This window comes from Schistosoma haematobium, chromosome 1, assembly GCF_000699445.3.
Source record: "Schistosoma haematobium chromosome 1, whole genome shotgun sequence".
NCBI lineage: Eukaryota > Metazoa > Platyhelminthes > Trematoda > Strigeidida > Schistosomatidae > Schistosoma > Schistosoma haematobium.
In genome coordinates this window covers 27,429,740-27,454,176 of record NC_067196.1, presented here as the reverse complement: position 1 = coordinate 27,454,176, position 24,437 = coordinate 27,429,740, and the positions used below count along the sequence as shown (strand labels likewise).

Below are 24,437 nucleotides of genomic sequence, written 5' to 3'. Positions count from 1 at the left end.
GAATATACGGTTGCACCCTGTCCAGCAACACCATTTTTCAAAACTTTTTATACGAAGATCTTAAGGGCAATTGAATCAAATGTCAGAAATGAAGGAACGTGAATTTATATTTCAACAATTGTTGATGCACTAAATTTTACGGGATTTCAGTTGACTGCTTATTATAAGAGATGTGCAGTATGACGCACATAAATGTGGTCTCGTGCGCACGCAAAATCGAGTGGTTATCATCAGGGATGGCCCGAAGTGTCTGCGTTTGGTCAAAAAGTATTGCATGTGCTAGGGGATTAAGCAAGAAACTAGTATTAGATAGTTTAATTCGCAGCATGTGTAGAGTCATAACATGACAGACTTTAAGGATTTATTCACGCATAAATTATGTTAGGTTTCATTAGGCGGCCCAATTGGTAAATACTGACAATTGTTCGGAATACTTCAGGAATCCGAATGCCTGATATTCTGTAAGGTACTTGTGACGGTAGATTGTTTTTAATAATACACTAACAGATTGATTCATTATGGTGATGGTTTCTACCGTAAATCGATATCAGCCGTCAAGCAAGAATAAATTTTAAAAATGAGTTTGGAAAAGTATTAAATATAAGGATATTCATGTATCGTATCTGTTTCCTGATTGTATGTGCGCGGATTTGTGGTTTGTTGTAGGAATAAAGTCGAACATAGGAGACCTTTGGGGTTATGCCAATTAGGTTTTAAAACTTGGATAAAAAATAGGCGAGTCGATGTGCATTTAGGCGAAAAGTAGACAGTTAGGCGTATATATAGGCAAAAAGCAGACAATTCAGTGAAAAAGCGACAAAAAGGGGGAAATCCGCATTATTCCCCCCGGAGAGGCGAAAAAGGTGACATTTTGGAGCGTTTTCCTCTTTATTTTCCAACGCATTTCCCCCTTCATTTCCCCTTTTTAGCCTTTATTTCCCCTTCATTTGTTGCTTGGGCGGATGTGGAGATCGAAGTGATTTGTGGTTCAGCTATTACTGTAGTTGGATTAATTAAACAACTGATTTGAATGGTTTTCGAAATTTTCAGAATTTGAGCATGGTTCAAAATGAATTAGGTTGCGTTCTGCAACTTAGGATTGAAGTTGCTCATTCGTTTGCCTTACGCTCCAATAGCACGCTCGTTGTTTGACCTTCAAGGGCGTAACTACTTGCATTTTGTACTGTATCTAAATCCGACCTTAGGCGCGGTAGTCGAAATGATCATCTTAGTGCCATAATCCGGTTAGTTCATCCAGTTGTTACTGAAAATATGTATTATTAACATACTTTACGAATTTGTAACCGGAACACTTAAATTCCTTCGTTTTTTCAAAGCAAAATGTATTATTCAATATAGTGTCATAAAAATCCTGAAACCCGAACTAACAATAAAAGGGGGAAATGCGAACAGAGGGAAAATAAAGGAGAAAATGAGTTGGGAAATTTATGAGAAATAATAGGGAAACGCGATAAAATGTCTGCCTTTTCGCATATCTGGGGAAATAATGCGGATTTTCTTCTTTATGTCACTCTGTGTTTTAAATGTCGCTGAATTGTCTACTTTTAGCCTAAATGCACGCAAAATCGTCTACTTAACTTTCAATTCTTCAGTGTTTCCGTATTTATTTGAGACATGTTAAACAGTACATGTATTTACACAAAACTGGTGTGTTGTACACGTTACCCTGGTTCGGGGTTTATCCTTTAGTTATTAATTTGTATAAGTCATCTAATTTACTAGTTTAACACTGTCTTAAAACCTTTCTAAAATGATGTTCATCAACTACTGGATTTTAATGATAATAGGTCCATCAACCTAATTAGGCTGAAAAATATACCACCCAATGTTTTAATAAGATTCGTGTCCTTTACTTGGTAACAATCATATTCCGTGATTGTAGTTCTCTCTAAACGATGTTTGCTAAATGCGAAACAACTCAACCTAAGTATTTATATTCTTTTGTAGTTTAAGCATATATTACTTTCCCAGTTTTCCCTCTTGTATCGGTTGAGTAACAGTCTGGGCGACATATATATATGTAAGCGTATACGCTTAGTCTATTTCCCTACTTGCAGTATGAGAGTAAATTTAGAAACAATCTCGCATTATTTTCCTGGAAAAAACTTTTCAGTCAGTGCATTGAAGATTTGAAAAGCCAAACGTTTGCTGCAAATATTGATCTGAAATGTTCTAGGACAAAATTTCACTCATTTTACTATTAAGGATCATAGAACTTTTTGTTCGCATTCTAAGATACAGGTTGTTACACCATACATATTTGCCATAAGTCACGATTATTAAGGTCCCAGCATTATTCATGATAAGAATAGTGTTAATTCTACACTGTCATTTGGCGACTTTATATTTCATAACCTTAAAGTTCTGCAATATAATCTATAAATAATTGTAAAACCTTACCAACAATGCTGTGTCTGTATGAGTCAGTCAGTGCACTGAGTTTTAGTAACAGCATTTGCTTACTCTTACTCCATGTATTGTAACCACATATAAAGTGCGGGAAAAAATCAGCCAATGAAAAATCCTTTACTTTGACGAATGAAGTTCAGCTAAAGCTACTTTAGGTTTCGGTACCCAGATGCGAAATAGTTTAAATAATAACATGAAAATAAATGTCACTTTTGCAGTGCACATATAGTTGAAACAGCTGTCATATGAAAAACTTCAACTAATGTAAACTAATTAGAATGGTTTGTCGGAGGCATCGTAGTTTAATGTTGAGTTTTCAGCACATGTCCTATTTCACAAGTACCTATTTGGTAATATTTGAGTTAGTTTGTTTTTATTTCTATCTTTCTGTGCTTCCATTCCGCTCAGGTTCGTAGTAATCTAAAGGAAAATAAAGTATAGAAAAGCAAGCCTTTATATATGGGTATTGTTACCATAGGGATATTTGGTATTCATCACATGTGTTATAATGGGGGAAAGTTTGGATATTTGAAGTAAGGTGCTGCAATTCCGGAATGAAATTAGCCTTTAAGTCTGGTAAAATTAGAGTCGTTTCTTTTTTGTAGTGTTAGTGTTTGTACTCACGGATAATCAATAATAAAACTTACACAGTATTCCCATGAATACATTTCGGTAAAGTCATGTAAGACGAACTTGGTGTACAGAAATCTCGTAGTAGAACGCTTTTCTTGTACCTGCTTACTGATTTTATCAAAACATAATGCACAGTTGGCATTCCTATACTAGCAGTTATAATGTTTTGTGTAATATGTGAGGATTAGTGAGTTACTGTTTCACTAGTTAATTTAAGGCTTTAACCTGATGATTGGTAGTTTAGTTATTATTATTATTATTATTAATATCTCAGGTAGTTTCTAACTTGAATAAATGCATCTTAGACGATTAGCATTGTACTATCTTAGATATATAGGTGTAAAAACCTAATTTTCTACCTTTATGATCATCCAATGGTAACTTTACCGTGATATCCTGTTTCTTAAAATGGATTGGCTGTATACTTCAACCTTTCTACAGTGAAATATTTTATTTCTTTAGTAATATCAGTCATGTGGACAATAAATTACTATTTGCTTCTATTTATTTTCCAGATACTGTAAGCATTTTATGCTGCATTTATTCCCGAATTATTTTCATCTTAAATCCTGCACTGTATATTCGCACTATGGTTAGTGTACATCATGGTTTTGCATTACGAATTGTGTAGATAAATTTTATGTTATTGTTTAGTCGTCAAGGTAAAGTGCGACTTCAAAAATGGTATAGCTCTTATACGGAGAAAGAAAAGAAAAAGTATTTACGCGAAATTATTTCTCTAGTCTTTGCGAGGAAACCAAAAATGTGCTCGTTTCTAGAATGGCAAGACCTTAAGATTGTGTACAGAAGGTGTGTTTGTAATTTATTGCAATTACACTTTCTTTAACAGATATGCTAGTCTCTATTTTGTGTGCGCTATTGATCAGACAGATAATGAATTGATTACATTGGAGATTATTCATCGTTACGTGGAGATTCTGGATAAATATTTTGGAAATGTAATTCGTATTTAACAAAATTGTATTTTTAAGGTCTGTGAATTGGACATAATCTTCCACTTTGAAAAAGCTTACTTTGTTTTGGATGAATATTTACTAGCTGGTGAAGTACAAGAGACAGGGGCAAAAGAAATTCTTTCTGTGATAGATGCACAAGATATAATTCAAGAGGTATGTTTTTTCTATTAGTCTCATTTGATTTTCTTTCAGGATGAAGTCCCACAAAAACTTTTCGAAGACCAAAGTCTCAATTGACAGTAGTACTTTATTTGGGTCGCCAGATTATTTAAGTCTTACGTTTACCTCCCTCCATGGCATTGTCAGATGTTCTTGAAAATAAACTTTACTTTTCTACTGCCTTGATATTAATATTGTCTTTCTTTAAAATATGAAAGTTGTCGTTATCTACGACTAACTCTATGCAAAGATATAGGGTAAGATGACAAGTAACCGAATAGATTCAGTGGTGTGTAGAAATAACTATGCATATAGTTTTTTCATCATTTTGGAAAGAGCAAGAACGAAACTTTTAAAGAAGATAACATGAATTTATCTTATTTCGTTCAGTTCTCGTTAGTTGCCTTCAACCTATAGTGTTTAAAAGTAAAAATTACAAAGTGGGTTTAAGTTATGTACATGAAAGTGTTTATTTAGAAGTTGCTGTGATCACACATTCATATAATGTAGCAACGATGTATATAAACTTAACAAACTAAATAAAATATTATAAATGTATATCTTATGTGGAAGAATATTTTATAACATTGTTAGTAACACAAGATCAAAGGGTTAGAAACAGTTAGTTACATAACAAACGAACACCGATAATAAGGATAAATTAAGCGAAGTTCATTTGCTCGCCTCCGTGTCTATAAATTTACTTGCATCTTTCAAACGAGCTACATTAACCGTACAATAATGAGAGCATATCTTAGATTGTGTAGACACGCTCCCAAACCCCTTCGGACAAGAGAAAGTACTACTTTAAATAACTCGAACACTAAATACCTTTTGGACACAGGACATCAAGTCAATACCTTAAAATCCTTCAAGGATATTAATAAACAACCAAACTCCAGTCATTTGAAGTTCACTAAAACTATCTTTATCAGACGTCAGAGAGATGGTTTCTAATCTTTCTTTGCCCTGGTGACAAACATGTTTTCCATTACGTCATTAAAGGCTGTCCAACTTTTTTTAATTAGTTGCATCAGTATGCCTGTATTGTGAATGTCTTCTACATTGTTAGCCTTATTTTACCAAGCAGAACTTTGTTGATTTTATCCTTCTTATCGGCATCTGTCTATTGCGTAACCACTTGTTTCTAGCCTTTTCATCTCAGGTTACTATCAATCTTGTAAAATATTCTTTCATATAAGATATATATTCACAATATCCTTGTCTCTTAATTTTTTTCATATTATTGCTATACTGTATTGATTTTGATCATAGCAACCTTTAAATATTGCAGGATGCATGTAGCTGGCGAGAACGAAACGAAATAAAATGAATCCATGCTATTCTGATATAACTATTATATATATACCTTTGAGAAACCAGACTATATGAGATACGAAACCAATTGTCCTTCCGTCTGGTGGATGTCGATAATTCTGTTATTTTCATCTTTTGATGGATCCTGGTTTTGTGTGAAGACGCTGACAAAATGCAGAGTCTTCTAATAACTCTAATCAACAATGCAAGCATGTTCGGGATGCGATTCTCCCCCTCGAAATGCAAAATCTTGCTTCAGGATTGGGTTACATCGACACCCGAACTAATGATAGGGAGTGAAGTAATTGAGCGTGTCGACCGCTTCACTTATCTTGGAAGTCTCATCAGCCCTTGTGGTCTGGTGTGTGACGAAATCTCAGCACGGATACAGAAGGCTCGACTAGCTTTTACCAACTTGCGTCATTTATGGCGTAGGCGAGATATCCGTCTATCAAGCAAACGACGTGTTTACTGCGCAGCAGTTCGTTCCGTCCTACTTTATGGCAGTGAAACATGGCCTGTAAGAGTAGAGGATATTCATAGGCTACTAGTATTCGATCATAGGTGTCTTCGAAATATTGCTCGTATATCCTGGGACCATCGAGTAAGTAACGCAGTTGTTAGAAAACGGGTACTAGGTAAGGATGGCAAATCAATTGATGACGTAGTGAAACTTCATCAGTTGAGATGGCTGGGACATGTGTTACGTATGCCCAACGACCGACTGCCTCGATGTGCGGTGTTTTGTTGTATAGGATTACAACTTATAATTTTACTACATCTAGCACTACGGGATTTGAGTTGACCACTGCATCTCTGTGCTAATGTGGTGTGGCAACTCGAACTGATGTACGTACGTACAAAGTTCTACGTTGTTACTGACTGGTTTTATGTTGCCCACTACGATTGTTTGTCGTTAATTTATGGAAATCTCAGTGTATTTTAACTAAGAGTATTTATTTCAGACATATATTCAGCAAGCTTTTTTACTATTAGTTTGAATAACTTCAGGTCAATTTAATACATGTAGTGTTTGGGTCCCTAAATACAAAATATTCGTTAGTAAATCTTAAGTTTGTGGACGTATCTTTAAATATTTAGTGCTTATAGGTGCTTCATGAGTATTAATAATGAAATGTGTTTGCATTTGCTCTTGTGGAATAACGAATTCAGTCTATAATTAGTTGTTTACGAATTTTACTACATTATTTAGTGATAGTTTACATCACTTTGCGTTCCCACTTTAATAGTCACATCATGAAACTATAACGTAAAGGTATAAGGTACTTGTACCTTTTTGATGATGGTTGTTGTAGTTCTCCAAGTTGCAGCTGCATACCGTGAAACTGTCTTGACGTTCGTATTGAAGATTCTGACTTTGATATTGGTTGACAGTTGTTTTGAGTTCCATATGTCCTTCAACCGTAGGAATGCTGACCCTGCTTTGCCAATCCTCGCCTTTACGCCTGCGTCAGATCTTCCTTGTTCATTGACGATGCTGCCCATATATATATGAAAGTTTGCACCTATTTCAGAACTTCTCCATGAACGTGGTTAGGCTGGTGTTGTCCGTGTTGTGTACGAGGATCTTGCTTTTTCCTTTGTGTATATTGATGCCCACTGGTTGTCTTCATGTGCATTTGTTCGCGTGTATGAGATAGAAGGGCCAGATCATCTGCGAAGTCCAAATCGTCGAGCTGCATCCAATCTATCCATTGTATTACGTGCTTCCCGTCAGATGTGGAGGTCTTCATAACTCAGTCAATCACCAGAGGAAAGGGGGGGGGGTGAGAATAAGCAGCCTTGTCTGACACCGGTCCTCACTCAGAAAGCGTCTGTCAGCTGTCCTCCATGCACCACTCTGCAGTGTAGTCCGTCGTAGGAATTCCATGATATTGAAGATCTCAGGTACATCATATTATCGAGGAAGGTCCAATAAAGTTCCCCTATTCACTATATCAAACGCTTTCTCATAGTCAGAGAAGTTGATGTACAGTGACTAGTTCCATTGAATTGATTGTTCGACGGTGATCCGTAGTGTCACGATTTGATCTGTGCACGACCTTTCATCACGGAACCCAGCCTGTTGATCTCGAAGTTGGGCGTCTACTGAATCCTTCATCCGGTTCAGCAACAATCGGTTGAAAATCTTTCCTGGTACTGATAGCAGTGTGATGCCTCTGTGGTTCTCGTATTTGCTCAGATCTCCTTTTTTGGTATCTTGGTGGGGTATCCTTCTTTCCAGTCTGTCAGTAGCACTTGTTCTTCCCCTCCTCATATCTTTCCGAATAGAACGTGGAGCATGTCCGCAGTTACTTCTGTGTCTGACTTCAGTGCTTCAGGTAGTATATTGTCTGAACCTGCTGCTTTCTCACATTTGATTTGTCCGATGGCCATGCTAATTTCTTTGATCGTTGGTGGAGTTACATCCGTAGGAAGGTCTATAGGTGCTGCTTCGATATCCGATAGATTCAATGGAGCTGGTCTATTCAAGAGTTCGTCAAAGTGTTCTACCCATGGGTTCATCTGTTCGTAGATCTCAGTGATTGGCTTGCTTTCTCCCTTGTCCTTGAAAGTTCTCTCTGGTTTACCATATTTCCCTGCCAGTTTCTTCGTTGTATCATAAATCTGTTTCAAAGTTCCTTCTCTTGTAGCTTTTTCCGCCTTCGTTGCTAGTTCTTCCACGTATTTCTGCTTGTCGGCTCTAATGCTCTTCTTCACTTGCTTGTTTGCTTCTATGTACTCAGCTTGTGCTTGGACTTTCTCTGCTCATGTTCGGCTATTGTTAATTGCTGTCTTCTTGTTCTTCCATTCTTTGATCCTGTCCAGTGTTTCTATAGAGATCCATTCCTTATGATGGTGCTTCTTTAGGCCCAGAACCTCTTGACACGTTGAAGTTGATGCTTCTTTGATACCTTTCCAGTTGTCATCCATAGTAGTTTCTTCTTTCAGTAGATGTTGTAAGGCTTGGGACCTGTTGTTGAGAGTTATCTTGAATTCATTGAATTTGTCAGTATCTCGAAGGAAGGCTGTATTGAACCTTTGTAATGCTGTTTCAACAGTTGTCCAAATTGATAGATTAGTCATGACAAATCTATGTTTTCATTTCTTGAAATATTGTTTTGGCTAATCTTGAGATCGTGCCTAAACATTCAATTATTAGTCCTACTCCAGATATGCTGATGAAGCATTATCGTTGATATCAATGAGAAACATACGTTCCAGTTGTGCATCACTGTTCATCGAAGCAAATAAAAACAGTTTATCACGAAACGAGGTCCCACTTTTTTGATGTAGTGATAAAATGACGATCAGATGGCAAAATTCAGTGTTTAATTTATTTTAGGGTACGTGTAATGGATTACGCATGGATTTTGATAGCCTTGATTTGGTCGAATACAAAATATCAGTGGTTTAATGTAGTTAGCATGTAAAAATATTGGAGGGATGATCGAAAAAATACAATAGCCAAACCTGTATTGTAGCTAAATGTATCGTCTTTAGCATAATCATACGTTAACTGGTACCGCTCTCAGGAGTTGTTATAATATCAAGGAACTACAAAATGATGGAAATCTTGGTCAATTTATCTTAACTTAGTGATCATCTTTACTCCAATGCAATCCTACAAAGACGCAACTCTACTATGTTCTATTTTGAAGCAATATGTTGGTCAATTATATCCAGCTGTCAAAGCCGTTTTGGCGATTATGTTCTCTACTTTCTATAAGACTTTAATGTATATATATATATATATGAGGGATGAGGAAGCAGTGCGATGCATCTTGGAAGGAGTTAGTCGATATCTCTTCATTGTCATAATGAAAACTACATTACTGCAGTCTTATCAGATACTTGGATTAAAAATATAAGACAGCAACGAATAATTTTGGAACATAGCTAAGTTTTTCATCCATTCCTTTCTATCAATTTGTCAGTTGTGTGAAATGCGTCATTATTAGAAACAAATCACTGCTCTGATGTTAGATTGCAGCGAAGCCATCGACTCGCTGAATTATTTTGAACTTTCATATTTGAGTTTTTAGTAAATTTCATTAAAGTACTTTGAAAAGCACATTGGACAAATACCTATTATTGTTCCTGTCTTAATACTTAACAGTATATTTATTTCAGATCTTGAGTTGAAAGCAAAAGAGCTAAACGATTATTCTACAGAACTTTATGATAGGTAATAGATTTAACATACAATGACTTTGTACTGTCTTGCGAGTTATCGGTTGGCATCAAAACTGGGACTATTTTGGTAATAGTGAGTAATTCCAAAAATATGTGAAGGATTCGATGTACGGTCTAGTGTATTAACGATTTTATGCTTAACGAAGTTAGATGAGCTTTTTCGTATTGATGATAGTTCATCGTCAAATACTTTGAGGTAGGCATTGAAATCACGACAGTAATTTTAACTTCGATGGTCAGATAACCGTCGCTTTGCTACGATTACGTACTAATTTCCATAAAGTGCTTATTTAGCCAGGAACCTTCAACAATAACCATTTATCTAAGCTACATTTTAGTCACAGTATGCTTTTATGTAATAGTAATCGATTAATTTAAACAAAAAGTCAATTAACTGACTGACATCGTGGCTATCACATTTGATCATTATGTACAAAACCCAAATAAATCTGTTTTGGGAAGACGAAATAATCCCTCATTTATTTAGATCTATCTGTCACAAAACGTGTGTTATAGCACATGATCAACAAAAGCACTCGTTTTGGCGATCGTATAGAAATTGTCCTGACAAATGAAAACTTATTGTTATGCAACCCCTAGTATTTTGTCGCTTACTCAAAGTAGTTAGCTTAGTTTTATTTTGTTTCTTACGATCACTCATGATGAATGTGAGGACAGTAAATCACCAATAGCAAGGAAAGTCAAACGTCTTACAGTAGTTTTTCTATACTTTTACATAAATGGTTTAGTTGCAAGTCATTGACATCATTCAAAACAGCGCAAACCTTAAGGAGAAGTATGCTATTTGGATCGGGGCTTATAACTTTAAGTTTGATAATTGCATGAAGCCTTATTTTATTCAAATTGGTCGTTTTGTTAAGCTGATTCACGATCGATATTTGTTTAAGCCATTGACAGTTTGATTTTGTGTCTTCTATGTATGCCATAATGTTCTAGATCTTAGGCAGTTACTGAAGCAGTGAGATTTTCAATTATCACTTGTCGTTTTTTCTATACTATTAAACTGAAAAAGACCAATACTCTTGAATATAAAAGCTTTATCCAGAAAAAAACGTCTTCTTGAATGGTTTTATTAATATTATTCATAATAGAATATCATTGCCATTAACAACGATGAGATCTTATATCAAATAGTGAGCTAGGTGTAGATTAAATTTATCCCTCGAATAAGTGTAATCATACAATATATATGCGATTTTTCTGCTAAGATTATATAATGAACTTCTGAACAAGAAAATTTATGTAAGTTAAAAACTAGTCACAATGATATGCATCTCATTGTAATAGAGATATGTGGGTTGGGTTACTTTTGAGAAATAAGTAATGAAACACTGGGTAGCATAAACATAAACACGAAACGGATAGTCTATGTATTTATGATATTGATTATACTATATCGAGACGATTGTTCAATTCCAAGTCAACTTCACCTGGAGTATCAATCAGTGAGTTCTTTCAATTGTTTCTGACCTAAATGTAAAACGAACAGCCGTATTAACGGTTCACAATTCGAATGCAACGCTAGTGAATGTGGTGTTTCTTTACGATTATTTTCTATTTTCATATTTGCACCACATCTATGTAGAAAATAGGAAAGAAAGGAGATAATAACAAATACGATGGGGAAAAGGATCTGCAGTAACTAAATCGAGAAAACACTACATAAGTAATGGCCAGATCTAATGAGAACTAAATATGGAAATGAAAACTTATTTGGAATAAGATCTTTTTAAAAAATTTGTTCTATCGTATTCAGCAAAGGCTTTTTGTCATTTACAAATGGGTTGGCCCATTCAGACACAGCTTGACACTAGACATTCTAGGAGTAATCGGAAATCATCCGATAATAGGAAATATCAGACATTAAACTCAGAACAGTCGAATTGAGATTTAAGGTTGATGGGGGATCGAAGAATTTGCACTGATGTGAAGTTCAGCATTAAAACAGAAGAATTTACCAAACTTTTCATTTTTTTGCAGTGATTTCCGGCTAACAATAATGTAAAACGTCCTTTGGACAAACCAAGTTGTTAAAACTAACGATTTGAATAAAACATGACTTTTTTCACATAACAAAAACCATCTCCAAATCATAGGGGTTATTGGAGACGGACAAAAATTCATACTGATATTTTTAAATCATGAGTTAAGAGTAGTCGAAGGGTTTTTATTGTCAGTTGGTTATAAACTAACTTAGTACGTAGATACAGCATGATAATCCAAATCCCTGTAATTACGATCTTCAAAAAATGCTAGTTAGAAGCATTGTTAGGACATTTGAATATAATTAATAACCTGATTGTTTTAGATATTTTTAGTTAAAAGACCGATCCTGATGTATAGAAATTACAAATAAACTATGGATCTTGGCCAGCAGTTTCCAAAGATTCAGACCGATGGTCTACCCGATTGAGCGATAAGATCTTAATACTGTGTATGCTCTAATCTCACTTCATTAATTAAAAATAGTGTCTGACTCTCATCATAATGAGAATACGCTTATTCAACTTTATCTCATTAAGCTAGATATTCGCACTGGATAGCTTACTGAACAAAAAATAATGACATCGAAATTTCATGCGCAATCAACTTACCTTAATAACTCTTTTGCCAATTCTAATCCGTCAATGCCACGCAGAACTGCTTCATGTAATGCAGTGTTGCCTAATCTGACATTTCAAAGAGAGATAGGTTAATGGAATAATACTAATAGCGAGTACAGTGTTACTGTATTTACCAATTCTTTAGTTAAATGTGTCACTTTGATCTTATTATTGTGAAAATTCCCACTCAGACATTTAATAAAAAGAGGAATAAAGCAAAGAAGTATTTTCTTTTAATTAATTTTTCACTGTGGATATATATATATATATATATATATATATATAATTTAGAAAAATGACCAAGATTAGTCCATGATGTAAAAAAGAAAATTCAACAATCTCTGCAAAAAACTTAATAGTAGTTACGTGAGAAAAAAGATTAAAGCTGAGTAAGATTTCGGTAGATGACTTGGAAAGTTCTATTCAAGTTAACTTGTCGGCCTATATCAATCAAGGATATCAATCCTAATCGGCTTTAACTGCCCTTTGCTCAATCAGGCCGGATAGTATTCGGTGATATGACGATGAATTTATTGGGTGCCTTATGTAACTAGCTCTACAGCAGTAGCTGAACTGACTCACACTTGTTATGAATATAGATATTATTTAGTACTAACCGTACTTATATTAGCGTCAGAAACAGTGTCAAATGCGATTCATGATTGCATTTACTCTGACAGGTAATTGTCAATGGCACGAGTACAAATGACCATGTTCTAGATGCAATAATTAACAATATCAAACATATTATGCCTAGATCGGAACGCTTTAAGCAGCAAACATTTCTAATTATAAAAAACAACTAACAGTCATCTGCAAGACAGTGATTGTTTACGGTGTGGGATATATGCAATGAAAAAGAAACTAAATAAACCGGACAGCAAACTTCGAAAGAACGAACAGAGGATATGATTTCCGTTTTGGAATAAAAATGCGATTTTCATGAAAATATTTCTTTCTTGAGAAGACAAATAATTATGAAAGGCAAAATAAAGAAATCAATTGTAAACTCTCTATTCATGTGTCCTTATTACATAACTTTACGTGTTACCATTTTCTGATAGTAAAGTATCAGTAGTGATACTGACTAGGTCTAGTGTGTTTCTCTCAACACAAAACAATGTTACTGTTGTCCTTAATATTTATCCCAGAACGGTGTTTTAGATTTATCATGAGATAATCTAAATAAACTACTAGATTTTGTCGACATTTATTTCAAGTGAAATATTACTCTTCTTCGATTCAATTACTTTATAGAATGAAATTTACGGATCACATAAATATAGCGCCTATAATAAGATTTACTTGCATCACAATGAAGACAACACTCATATCCCAATATCTATATCTTATTAATAAAGCACTTAGTAAAACATTTATCATTACATAAAAAGTCAAACACATAGTGATAATAAAAAAATTAAATAGAGACCGAAAAGATGGTGTAATATAAAAAGAATGACTGTGACACTAGCCCTAACATTAAAATAAATAAGAGTTATTGAGGGGAGATCCAAGTGAGAACAAATTATTTCTGTAAATATAAATTCTAGTCATGTGTTGCTTAACAGAGTGTTGCTGAAGCGGATGAAACACTCAGTAGACGCCCAACTTCGAGATCAACAAGCTGGATTCCGTAAGGATTGGTCGTGCACAGACCGAACTGAGACACTACGGATCATCGTCGAACAATCAGCTGAGTGGAACTCGTCACTGTACATCAACTTCATTGATTATGAAAAGGCATTTGACAGTGTAGATAGGAGAACATTATGGAAATTTCTTCGACACTATGGAGTTTCTGAAAGGACTGTCAACATTATACGGAACTCATACAACGGATTACAGTGCAAAGTAGTGCATGGAGGATAGCTGACAGATGCATTCCAAGTAAGAACCGGAGTCAGACAAGGCTGTCTACTCTCTCCCTTCCTCTTTCTTCTGGTGGTCGACTGGATTATGAAGACCTCGACATCTGAGGGAAAACACGGCATATAATGGGCAGCTCAGAATCAATTAGACGATTTGGACTTCGCAGATGACCTAACCCTCCTATCGCATACACACGAACAGATGCAGATAAAAACAGCCAGTGTAGCAGCAGTCTCTGCATCAGTAGGCCTCAGCATACACAAAGGGAAAACCAAGGTCCTCAAATACAACTCGGAGAACAGCAATCCAGTCACATTTGATGGCGAAACTCTGGAAGATGTAGAATCCTCCACATACCTTAGAAGCATCATCGATGAACAATGAGGTTCAGGTGCAGACGTGAAGGCGAGGATTGGCAAAGCAAGGGCCGCATTCCTACAGTCGAAGAACATATAGGACTCGAAACAACTGTCAACCAATATCAAAGTCAGAATCTTCAATACGAACGTCAAGACAGTTTCACTGTATGCAGCTGAAACTTGGAGAACTACAACAACCATCATCAAAAAGGTACAAGTATTTCCAAACGCCCACGCAAGATACTCAATATCCGTTGGCCGGAAAACATCAACAACAACCTGCTGTGACAGAAGAAACCCGATTTCAGCTGAAGAGAAAACCAGGAAAAGACACTGGAGCTGGGTAGGACATACATTGTGGAAATCACCAAACTGCATCACGAGGCAAGCACTAACTTGGAATTCTGAAAGGAAACGGAAAAGAGGAAGACCAAGGAACACGTTACTTCGAGAAATAGAAGCATACATGAAAAGGATGAATAGGAACTGGAAGGAGCTGGAAAGGACTGCCCAGGACAGGGTTGGATGGAGAATGCTGGTGAGCGGCCTATGCTCCTTCACGAGGAGTAACAGGCGTAAGTAGTAAGTAATGGTATTTTTAAACGTAGTTCATTTTGTTTCTAAGTAATCTTTTATTCAGTAATTATCATAAATGATGTCATATTTCACTAGGAAAATGAAATTCCAGGTATAGAAAAACGATTTAGACAATTTTAAGGGAATATTTATACATGGTTAGAAGCTGACTCTCTTTATCGATTGATAAAAATAGAAAGATAGCCACTAATAATTTGAATGTTAGACAGACAAACAACGAGAGAATACAGACACACAACATAATAAATGTCAAAATGAAAACATTTGTAGTTAATGTAAGGGCGTATATTGTAATGACTAATGTTTTTAACAGTAGTAGTATTGTGAAACAGCATATGCATGACTATAGTGACACGAGTCATGTGTTAACAACAGAGTAACGAAGCCAAGAGAATTATGGTAGCCGTCAAGGTTATTATTGTAGACGCCAAACTAAACTTAACTACTCAGTTTAATCACTATGACAATATATTCCCATGAGCGATCCATTAGATGAATTTTTCAATCGGATTATTGATAGGTAGCCAATGTGTATTCGGAAAATTAGTGTTAATAAAAAAATAATTAGGTATTAATATCAGTTATTAACTCCGATGATCTATGGAAACACTAGAATATTTTCAATCGATATTCTTATTACACGTGGATAATATTACTGTAATATTGAGCTATCTAGACGTAGTGCAGGGGTGTTGTAATAATGGGCAATTAATTGGTCAGCAACCATTCATCTCACCTTGTGAGATTGATTTTTGTCAATGGACGACAAATACGAAAAAGGGTTCTTGTGTGTGTCCCTACGTTACAATTAAAGATCGTCAAGATTAAAGAGTAAGGACATATCGGTAGATTGCAATAAACTTAAACGAAGTACATATAAATTATTCAGCTTACGATGTTCCGGTAGCATTAACCTGTGCACCATTTTCTTTTAGTACAGATATCGCTTCAACGAAGCCATGACGTACAGCACAAATCAATGGTGTTTCTTTAGCAGCATTAATGCAATTTGGATTTGCACCCTATTTTATTGAATGAAAAAAATGTTGATGGACAAAGAAGTTAGTTAATTCGACAAAGACAAAATGTAGGATGATATATTAAATGCATCAATTGAGTATTATGTATTACGATATGTTTCAGAAGTTACATAGGAATAAAGTAAACCATTAACAATATTATTTAAGGAAATAACTCAAGCCTATCAGTATATTTCGAAAGTCAAATAAACAGCATATCTTAAGTCTAATGGATTGCAAAGTTATAAACAAAGATATAACACAGAAATGAATCAAGGAAGAGGTATGTAACAATATTTCTACATATTTGACTTAATGGCCAAATTATTACCATAAACATAGGGTAATATTTGTTGAGCACTGAAATTCCCAAATAACAGACTTTGTCTAATGTTGAGTCCAACTTCTTTCAATAGAAGAAAAAGTGAAGTTAATTTTACTTGAGTACAAAATGACTAGGAGTTTCAAACCGTTATTCTAATCAATTGGATATTTTCCACCAAGTTTTATCATTAATTCGTTTGATTTAAAAGTAGTTACTGTACCGTAATTAACGACCTCTTGCGTAAGGTAGGTAAATAAAAAATATTTTCTGAATGAGTCTATCGTACGCTTTACGTTAAATAAACGTAGATGTAATTTACTACGAAAATGAATTTAAGAAAGATCTAAAAGTAAAGAGAAATATGTACATTAAAAAAAGAAGCATATCATCTTTGGACAATATGATAAAAAAGAATGGTCAAGTTGATTATTAGCAGAAATCAGTAAGAAAAAAAAACACAGTAAAAGTAATTGTCTTACAGTCTTCAAATAGAAGTGAGCGCCTAAAATATGAATAATGATACGTTGAACTTGATTGAATTGATAGTATTTTTTGTGACCCTTGTCTATTTAAAGATAATTTCGATTATTATCTGCTTTTATTAAATACCTGCAGACTGACTTACAAACAAATCTAAGAAGGGTTTTTACTGTTTGATATTTACTGCACATAAACTTCATTTTAATAGCTTTCTTTTTCATAAAATAAGCAAAAACAAAGTCTTTATATTGAAGTAAGTAATCATAGCAACTATTTGTATACTTACAACACATCCTTTATAGAAGAATTCACTGGCATTTATTTCTGAACCCGGAGACTTAAAGTCAATTTGCGAACTTTAATTAATTTGGACTGTACATATATTTAATAACATACTTTCAGTATATCATTAATATTTATATTAAATTCTAGATTGGCAATAATATTCTACAGAATTAGTGATTTAACCAATCAACGTCCAGTGATTGGGTCACATGTTTGAAGACATCAAAATTTAATTTCGTTTCATTATCTGGATGACAGTATCATAACCTATCACAAAAATAATGTTTGGATCACAACTGTAATTAACAAATAAGCTACACATTAGTAATTCACCTTAGAATCACAATTAAGAATCACCTTATGATTACTAGTGACGAACTTCTGAGGGTAATTCTCTGAGTACTGGTGTGAAGCTGTGCTCAGTTAAAAGTTTAACCGTGTTGTGTATGAGACAAGTCTCATGAATGGACAATCAATAAGAATCGCACAATATCGTGAATTGCTAAATTGAAACAGATTAAACATTAGGTGCTGAGTCAGTGGTTTTAAGGTTAAGTGCTCGCCACAAGTTCTAATTTCGATCCCCGGTTGGGTCGTGGATGTGCACAACTAAGGAGTCCCATATTCGGGAAGAAACAACCATCAAATGCTTCGTGGTTTATCATGGCTGTCAAACCAAGGTCAGTCCTCGATAAAATATAATGAAAAAGTTTGTGTAAATAAATACTGATATTGCCAATAGAGAATAATAAACTCAGCTCCAAATATTCACGACAAGAAATAGAAACCTCAAATGAATGACACTTTTTATAATCTTTTGATTAGTTGTGAATTTAGTCTAGTGAATGAGACTCCCACATTTGAAGTGATAGGGAATGAAGCTGGAGTCAGAGTGAGAAATATCGGCAGTAGGATTTAGATGCAATCGATTAACGAGTCTTGAAGCACACTTCCTGGATTCTACTTTTAGACACTACATAATGAACTGGTAAATGCAGACATCTATTACATGTATTTATTGAAGAAGTTTGTACATCAACAGAGAATGATTAATTCCCTACTGAATATCAACAACAGGAAGATATAAGACTTCTAATTCATAAACCGACATTTAAAAATTGTTACAATACATTTTAGAAATACTTAAAACCAAAATATAATAAGTGATGAAGAGAATATACACTGTTGCTTGTCCATTTCTACTTGAATTTAAACCCTAAAACCCGTACTCCAATTTAACATTAAACAAAAGATTAGCTAAAACATACTTGATTATGTTAAAATGTATGCCAATGTGAATTTTAATTTTTTCTGGTTAAATTATTCATCATACATAAGACTGGATCATATTGATGAAAATCTACCAGCATAAATAATGGTTAATTTACCACCAATGAATAGTTAAATAGTTGTGATTTTTTATTGGTATAAAGATAGAACATAAATATCTACATCATCACTTGGAACATTGGATATAAAATTTTTATTGTTATAATTTGTGAATCATCAATGATCAATCGAAAATCTCGTTTAACATTAAATGGTACTGATATTAAATATTGTAAATAAAATACTCACTTCATTAAGAAGACGTTTAACTTCATGAATATCTAATTTTGGTTGACTTAGCGTGTAGAACAAATTAAGATCTGAAGTCTATGAACGCAGAAGAGGTAAAAGAAACATTAACCAGCAAATTGTTTTCGAAAAATAAGTTAATTGTAGAGAAAAACGGATAAAATGCAATAAGTTATCCCTATTTTGCATTGTAAACGTTATTTTATTATTATTTTATTTAAACACATAAATATTGGTACAAGGAGGCACCAAATAGATATGCGCCACATAAATCGTTCGATTTGTGTGAGGGCTGTGATACTGCTCGGGTGCCCAGACCGAAGCAGATGGTTTTCTCAGGGGGCCACACCCCAAACCTTTGACTTTAAGATCTGACCTAAAAGGCAGTGGAGCATCGTGAGGAGATGCAGTCCTATGGTAGCCGGTGACCAACAATTGATTCATACGCCATTTGTTCCCGCAGGATACCGGAGCCTATGTGCACCATTGGTTTGGAATCCGGTTAAAGCGCCGGACATTCGTTTTTCGTCCTCTCAATTTCGTAAACAACACCCCCGCCACGAGAAGGCAGTGAGTAGGACTTCCCTACCAGAGGCTGTATACGCGTGGCCGTGTGAGAGCATTTCGTGAGGGAGGGCGGGCCCTCCCCACTCTTGTCCATGCCAGGGCATTTAGGGGCATTGTAAACGTACATCAACTAGAAACGAATATTAGTATCTTGTTACTGATTGATGTCCTGATAGAAATCAGTGATCTGTTCTTAGTTACTGCATCAATACATAGCCGGTAAAAACGAAATAATAAATGAAATTGAAAAAGCAGCTTGAATTACATTTGAATTTACACTAGTATATATATATTGTTGTTGATGCTAAAGTCACTGGCTTGAATATATAAAATCCGGTTAGATTGCCTTGAAGCCTTCTTTACTCGCCAGTATTAAATAGACTATGCACGAGTAGAAATTGAAAATTTACTAAGAAAATGAAAATTTTCATTGGATTCTTAAAGACCGTGAAACTTGTAATCTGTATTTCAACAACAATATGATAAAGCATGATATGGCAGTAATGTAATCAAAATTCTATTTAAACCGTTACATACATTGAACCGTATGAATATAATTCATAGAAATATAAAAAAACTAAAGAATTAAATATATGTTTCATCTTTTAAATGTAACTATATTATTTCGTTAATTATTTAGTATTCCAATTGTTTATATGGTCAAAATTGAAAACCTATAATGAATTCTAAAAAAAATCATTGCAAGATAGAGTGAAACTATTTTTTTAAAATCATTCATCTACTTTACAGTATTATCTAATGAATTTCTTAATGAACGCAATGAATAAAAAGCTTGATTATGTAACTATAGAATAATTAAGTAAATGTAATATATCTCATGAGCAGACTATATATTTAACCAGTCAAAATATGTATTTGAAAATAGATTTATCTTCTTTGAATACTTTTTCTTTCTTGGAAAATGAAACATTATTATTTTACGTGGAAGCCACATGATTACCTCGATTTAAAGGATGGTGTTTGGATAATGACAAAAACACTATATTCTCATTTGTCAACCTAACACCATAAATCAATGTGATATACAAAGGAAGAAATTACACAAATATTTAATAATAATAATAATAATAATAATAATAATAATAATAATAATAATAATAATAAGTACTATGATGGTTCTAAATTTATAACAGATTCTAAGAATGTTAACACAAACCATCAACAATTAAATAAATCTATCACTGTGTATGTATAAAATACTTGGAAAAGATAACATTTAAATTATCTGAATATCAAAACTTTTAAAGCGGTATAATAGTTTTCAAGACAGAATATTTGAAGTTTCATGTGCTATCCTTTTCTTAACAAGATGTGAAGACTCTGAGATAATATTTTGGTAACCGACAAATACGCAAAACAAAAATTATAGAGATGATTATGATACTATATAGTATGGAACAGTAAGATTTCAATAAATATACCGAAATCTAAGAAAAAAACCCGAGTTACGAGAAAGTAATTATTCTTGAAAGTCTGACAGAAGTCGTAAGACCCCTGAAGCACATTTAGGTAATTAGCATTATAAACAAGCTAGGTACTAGAATTTTGACTGTAAAACAAGAAAGATTGGTTCAGCAAAACCATTCCCAATGCTGTGCAGTGGCGAACGTATACTGGAATTTTTGCGATGAAAGCTGATAATATAATTGTTCGTAACAATAATTTAATAAGTACAGTAACAGATAAGCAAAAAATGCTAATCTTATTAATAGATTGAAACTGTAATGGTTAAGCGATTGAATCAATTTGCTTTGTTGTATGACTTAATGGCTGTTTTCTGTTTATTCACATTATATAGTCTAATTCACAATTCTAGTATATGTTAAATTATGCAATAAAATTAACATCCTACCCGAAGTTAACTTACAATAATGCAAACTTCATTAATTACGGTCGTTTGTAAAAAAAAGACATTAACTAATAAATTACCAAGTAAATAATCACGATGATAATCATCATCAAGAAGCTATATAATTTTAAGCAAAAAGAAAACGCGACACACCGATAATTTGGAATTTCGTAGTAGAGCAACACCAACTTCACCATATTGTAAGTTAGGATTAGATTGTATACTCAGTGATTTATCATTTGATTTTGTTTTTATGGAACTTGTTGATTTAGTAGGAGGTTGTGTATTTTGTCTAGATTCCTCATCATCCTCATTAGTATCAACATCTTCCCATTCAATTGACTTAGTTTTGTTTTTATTTTGATGATCGTCCGCTGGGTAATAAAAATAAATCAAAGAAAGACGTACTTTGCTAAAAGTGTTTAAAGTAAAATAGGCTTTAATAAAATATTTTCATGTGCATGATCATATGGACTATAAGTTAGTTAGGCAGTCAGTAAAAAAAGTGGAGTCTGGCACAAATGTACATGCACTTAAAGTTTAAAATAGTACTGAAATTTGATGTCAACAGAAACATAAAAAAATGAATGTACGTAAGTTGTTAAGAATGATTTTGAAAGTACGTCATCAAAGGTCTCCGATCACTAATCAGAATTAACACGTTAAATCCAACCTGGAAGTCAGAGCTTTCCTACATGGCTCAGTCCAATAATATCTGACTTCGTAAACTGATCTCAAGTCTAAGTTTGCAACTTGGCTTTTTAATAACATATTCCTACACCAGCCACTATTGTACTTCGAGGAAAGCATTAAGTGGAAGTGTATAAGTTAAGCTAACTTAAACTTAATTGAACAAGGGAACTAAATCTTTATAGATAAAATATGACAAAGATTTATATTGAGCAAGTTAACTTACATGTCATACACATTGTAGAAACATTGAAAAATCCTTAAAGTTGACTATCATAAAATTATTCTTTCTTAGTAATGGGTGGTTTTTAAACAAATTGTATCTTAACTGCTTAGTGCAGTACTTCCAACAACACTCAAGAGTGACTTAGTCATTTCCTATGAACTTTTGAAAGTTCGAAAATTTTATGTTTCTTGAGGTATAAGAATTAATTATGAATGGAACGCTGAGATATCAATAAACATTGGATGATTTGTCTGTTCACTAAGTGAATGACAATAAAGTAACCATCTGTTACCGCTTTCTAATTGATCGAATTAGGCATAACTATGATCACAATTGATAATATATATTGCACATATCCATAAATATAAGTATCGTTTATATTAAATTCTTTTTAATGTATACACTTACCTTTATGTGGAGATCTAGAAGACGATCGGTTACTATCGTTACTATATACACTTCGTGGATTTGGGATCGGTCGAAACGATTCACAATGATCATCCCTTGTTGGAAACAAATTGATAGACTCTTTATTATATGATTTACTGTCAATCGATTTCTTATCTAAATCATTTTCATGTTTATCATTTCTGAAATCACCAGAGTTTGGTATAGTTTGATTTGAGTATTTATTGAAGTGAGGAATCACGTCACTATCATGATTATCACAGTAATCTAAATCCAATGGAATTTTACTTGGACCTGTTCTATTTAGTGTTATAGATGTATTGTTTTTGTCATTCGGGAGTGAATAGATTAAAGTGATTTTTGCCTGATTGGATGCCAGTGCACAAAGGTCAGCAGACAAAAGCTTGATACAAAAAGTATCAGAATTAATAATAATACTTACAGTAAGAAATCAAAAAGACAATATACATAGTCGAAAACTAACGCCTTAACTAATTAACATAAATCCCTAAGACTGCTAGGAATGATTCGTACGTGTTCCATGGCTTTGTACTACAGAAGTCTAAGATGAAGGTTTACAGAATAGGGGGGGCTTTAGAGTGCCAATGAGATAAGAAACTGACAAATGTCAACTAATCATTGAAACCCAAGAAGCATTGACACAGTTCCAGTATAGGACTCAAGAGTATGCAATCACGATCACACGGAGGATTGAACCCAAGACCTTTAGATATCGTGGCGAGTGCTTTATCTTTAGATTAGTGAGCCGTTGTCCCATAGTCTATATTTCTAACTGTAATCAATTCACAATCGCAAAAATATTCAATAACCCTCTACATTCTGAAAATTATGACATTTACATTAGTGATTAATTTTAGGAGATATTTCTAAGAGTTCTTGTGAGAATCTGCGACCAGTAAAGTCCAGCTGTGTCAGAAGTGAGGCAGATATTCCCTGAAAACAATGGACGATGGTTAGGTAATATCGCGAATCGGTTGATGTCAGGCATATAAACCACTGTTTGCTGGAGTACTGGCTGCAAGGTTAAGGTCTTGGTGAGATCTGACGGTTCTGGGTTTGATCCCTGATAGGGTTGTGGATGCGCATTGCTTAGGAGTCCCATACGAGGATTGTTTAAAGTAGATGAATAAAACAAATTATCATTACTATGAAATACTTAGCTAAGATATTACAATTAGAGTGTTATTTAACTAATCAGAAAATAAATAATTATAGAATACAGGTCTAAATTAACAATGATTATTCGTTTGTGTTTGAAATAAAATTGATAGACAATAACAATTGTTCAGGACGAAATAATTATCAACGATTTTTTCACCCTAATACTAATTGAACATCAATGTTACTTTATGATTTGAAAAATGTCATCACGATACTGAACAAAAATTGGAAATCATTCGTTTTTGTAGTTTACATGATTTGCTTAATTAGTTCTAAGAATACATTTACGGAAGCAACTTAAAACAAGTGGCTAAAATATAATTACCGTTCTTCAGATAACAAAATTAACAATGGACAATAAAAGATGGATAGTTAGTGCAATTCTATACTATAAGATTACAATCTTTAGAGTAACCATATCTTTAATCATCTAGAAGTTACTTCTTGCTCGATAAGATTTGTATAATAACAGAAACACTGATGTTGGTTGCCTAAGGTTTCACTTACGAAGCCTTGAGGTGGATAAAAAAATATTATTTCTATTTTCTACCACTTACTACATAGTACAGTGTTAATATTCTGCTACACACATATTTACTTCTAAATTTAACATAATCCTATAACCTAGATAAAATACAAGTG

General features: G+C 33.9%; 2 protein-coding genes across 3 annotated transcripts in view; one reads left to right on the top strand and one right to left on the bottom strand.

Annotated features, from left to right (window-relative positions):
- The first annotated feature begins 1,047 nt into the window (after positions 1-1,047).
- Positions 1,048-5,826, top strand: AP1S2_1 (AP-1 complex subunit sigma-2). The gene is made up of 6 exons (XM_012944276.2): positions 1,048-1,244; positions 3,579-3,655; positions 3,695-3,873; positions 3,914-4,022; positions 4,056-4,193; positions 4,233-5,826. The coding sequence occupies exons 2-6, from the start codon at positions 3,653-3,655 to the stop codon at positions 4,275-4,277; spliced, it is 474 nt and encodes a 157-aa protein (XP_012799730.2). The 5' UTR covers positions 1,048-1,244; positions 3,579-3,652; the 3' UTR covers positions 4,278-5,826.
- Positions 5,827-9,575: 3,749 nt separating this feature from the next.
- The window catches only part of DZANK1_1 (double zinc ribbon and ankyrin repeat domains 1), a gene marked incomplete at its 5' end in the record, with an annotated part of 42,121 nt that continues 27,259 nt past the window's right edge, over positions 9,576-24,437 (bottom strand). Inside the window, 7 exons of one of the 2 annotated variants that reach the window (XM_035730507.2) lie at positions 9,576-11,311; positions 12,329-12,403; positions 14,609-15,013; positions 16,060-16,187; positions 18,853-18,930; positions 21,443-21,663; positions 22,614-23,016. In XM_035730507.2, coding sequence (XP_035588011.1) covers positions 11,173-11,311; positions 12,329-12,403; positions 14,609-15,013; positions 16,060-16,187; positions 18,853-18,930; positions 21,443-21,663; positions 22,614-23,016 — 1,449 coding nt within the window. In that variant the 3' untranslated portion in view covers positions 9,576-11,172. The remainder of the gene's footprint in view (positions 11,312-12,328; positions 12,404-14,608; positions 15,014-16,059; positions 16,188-18,852; positions 18,931-21,442; positions 21,664-22,613; positions 23,017-24,437) is intronic. The other variant, XM_051214661.1, reaches the window with a different exon arrangement.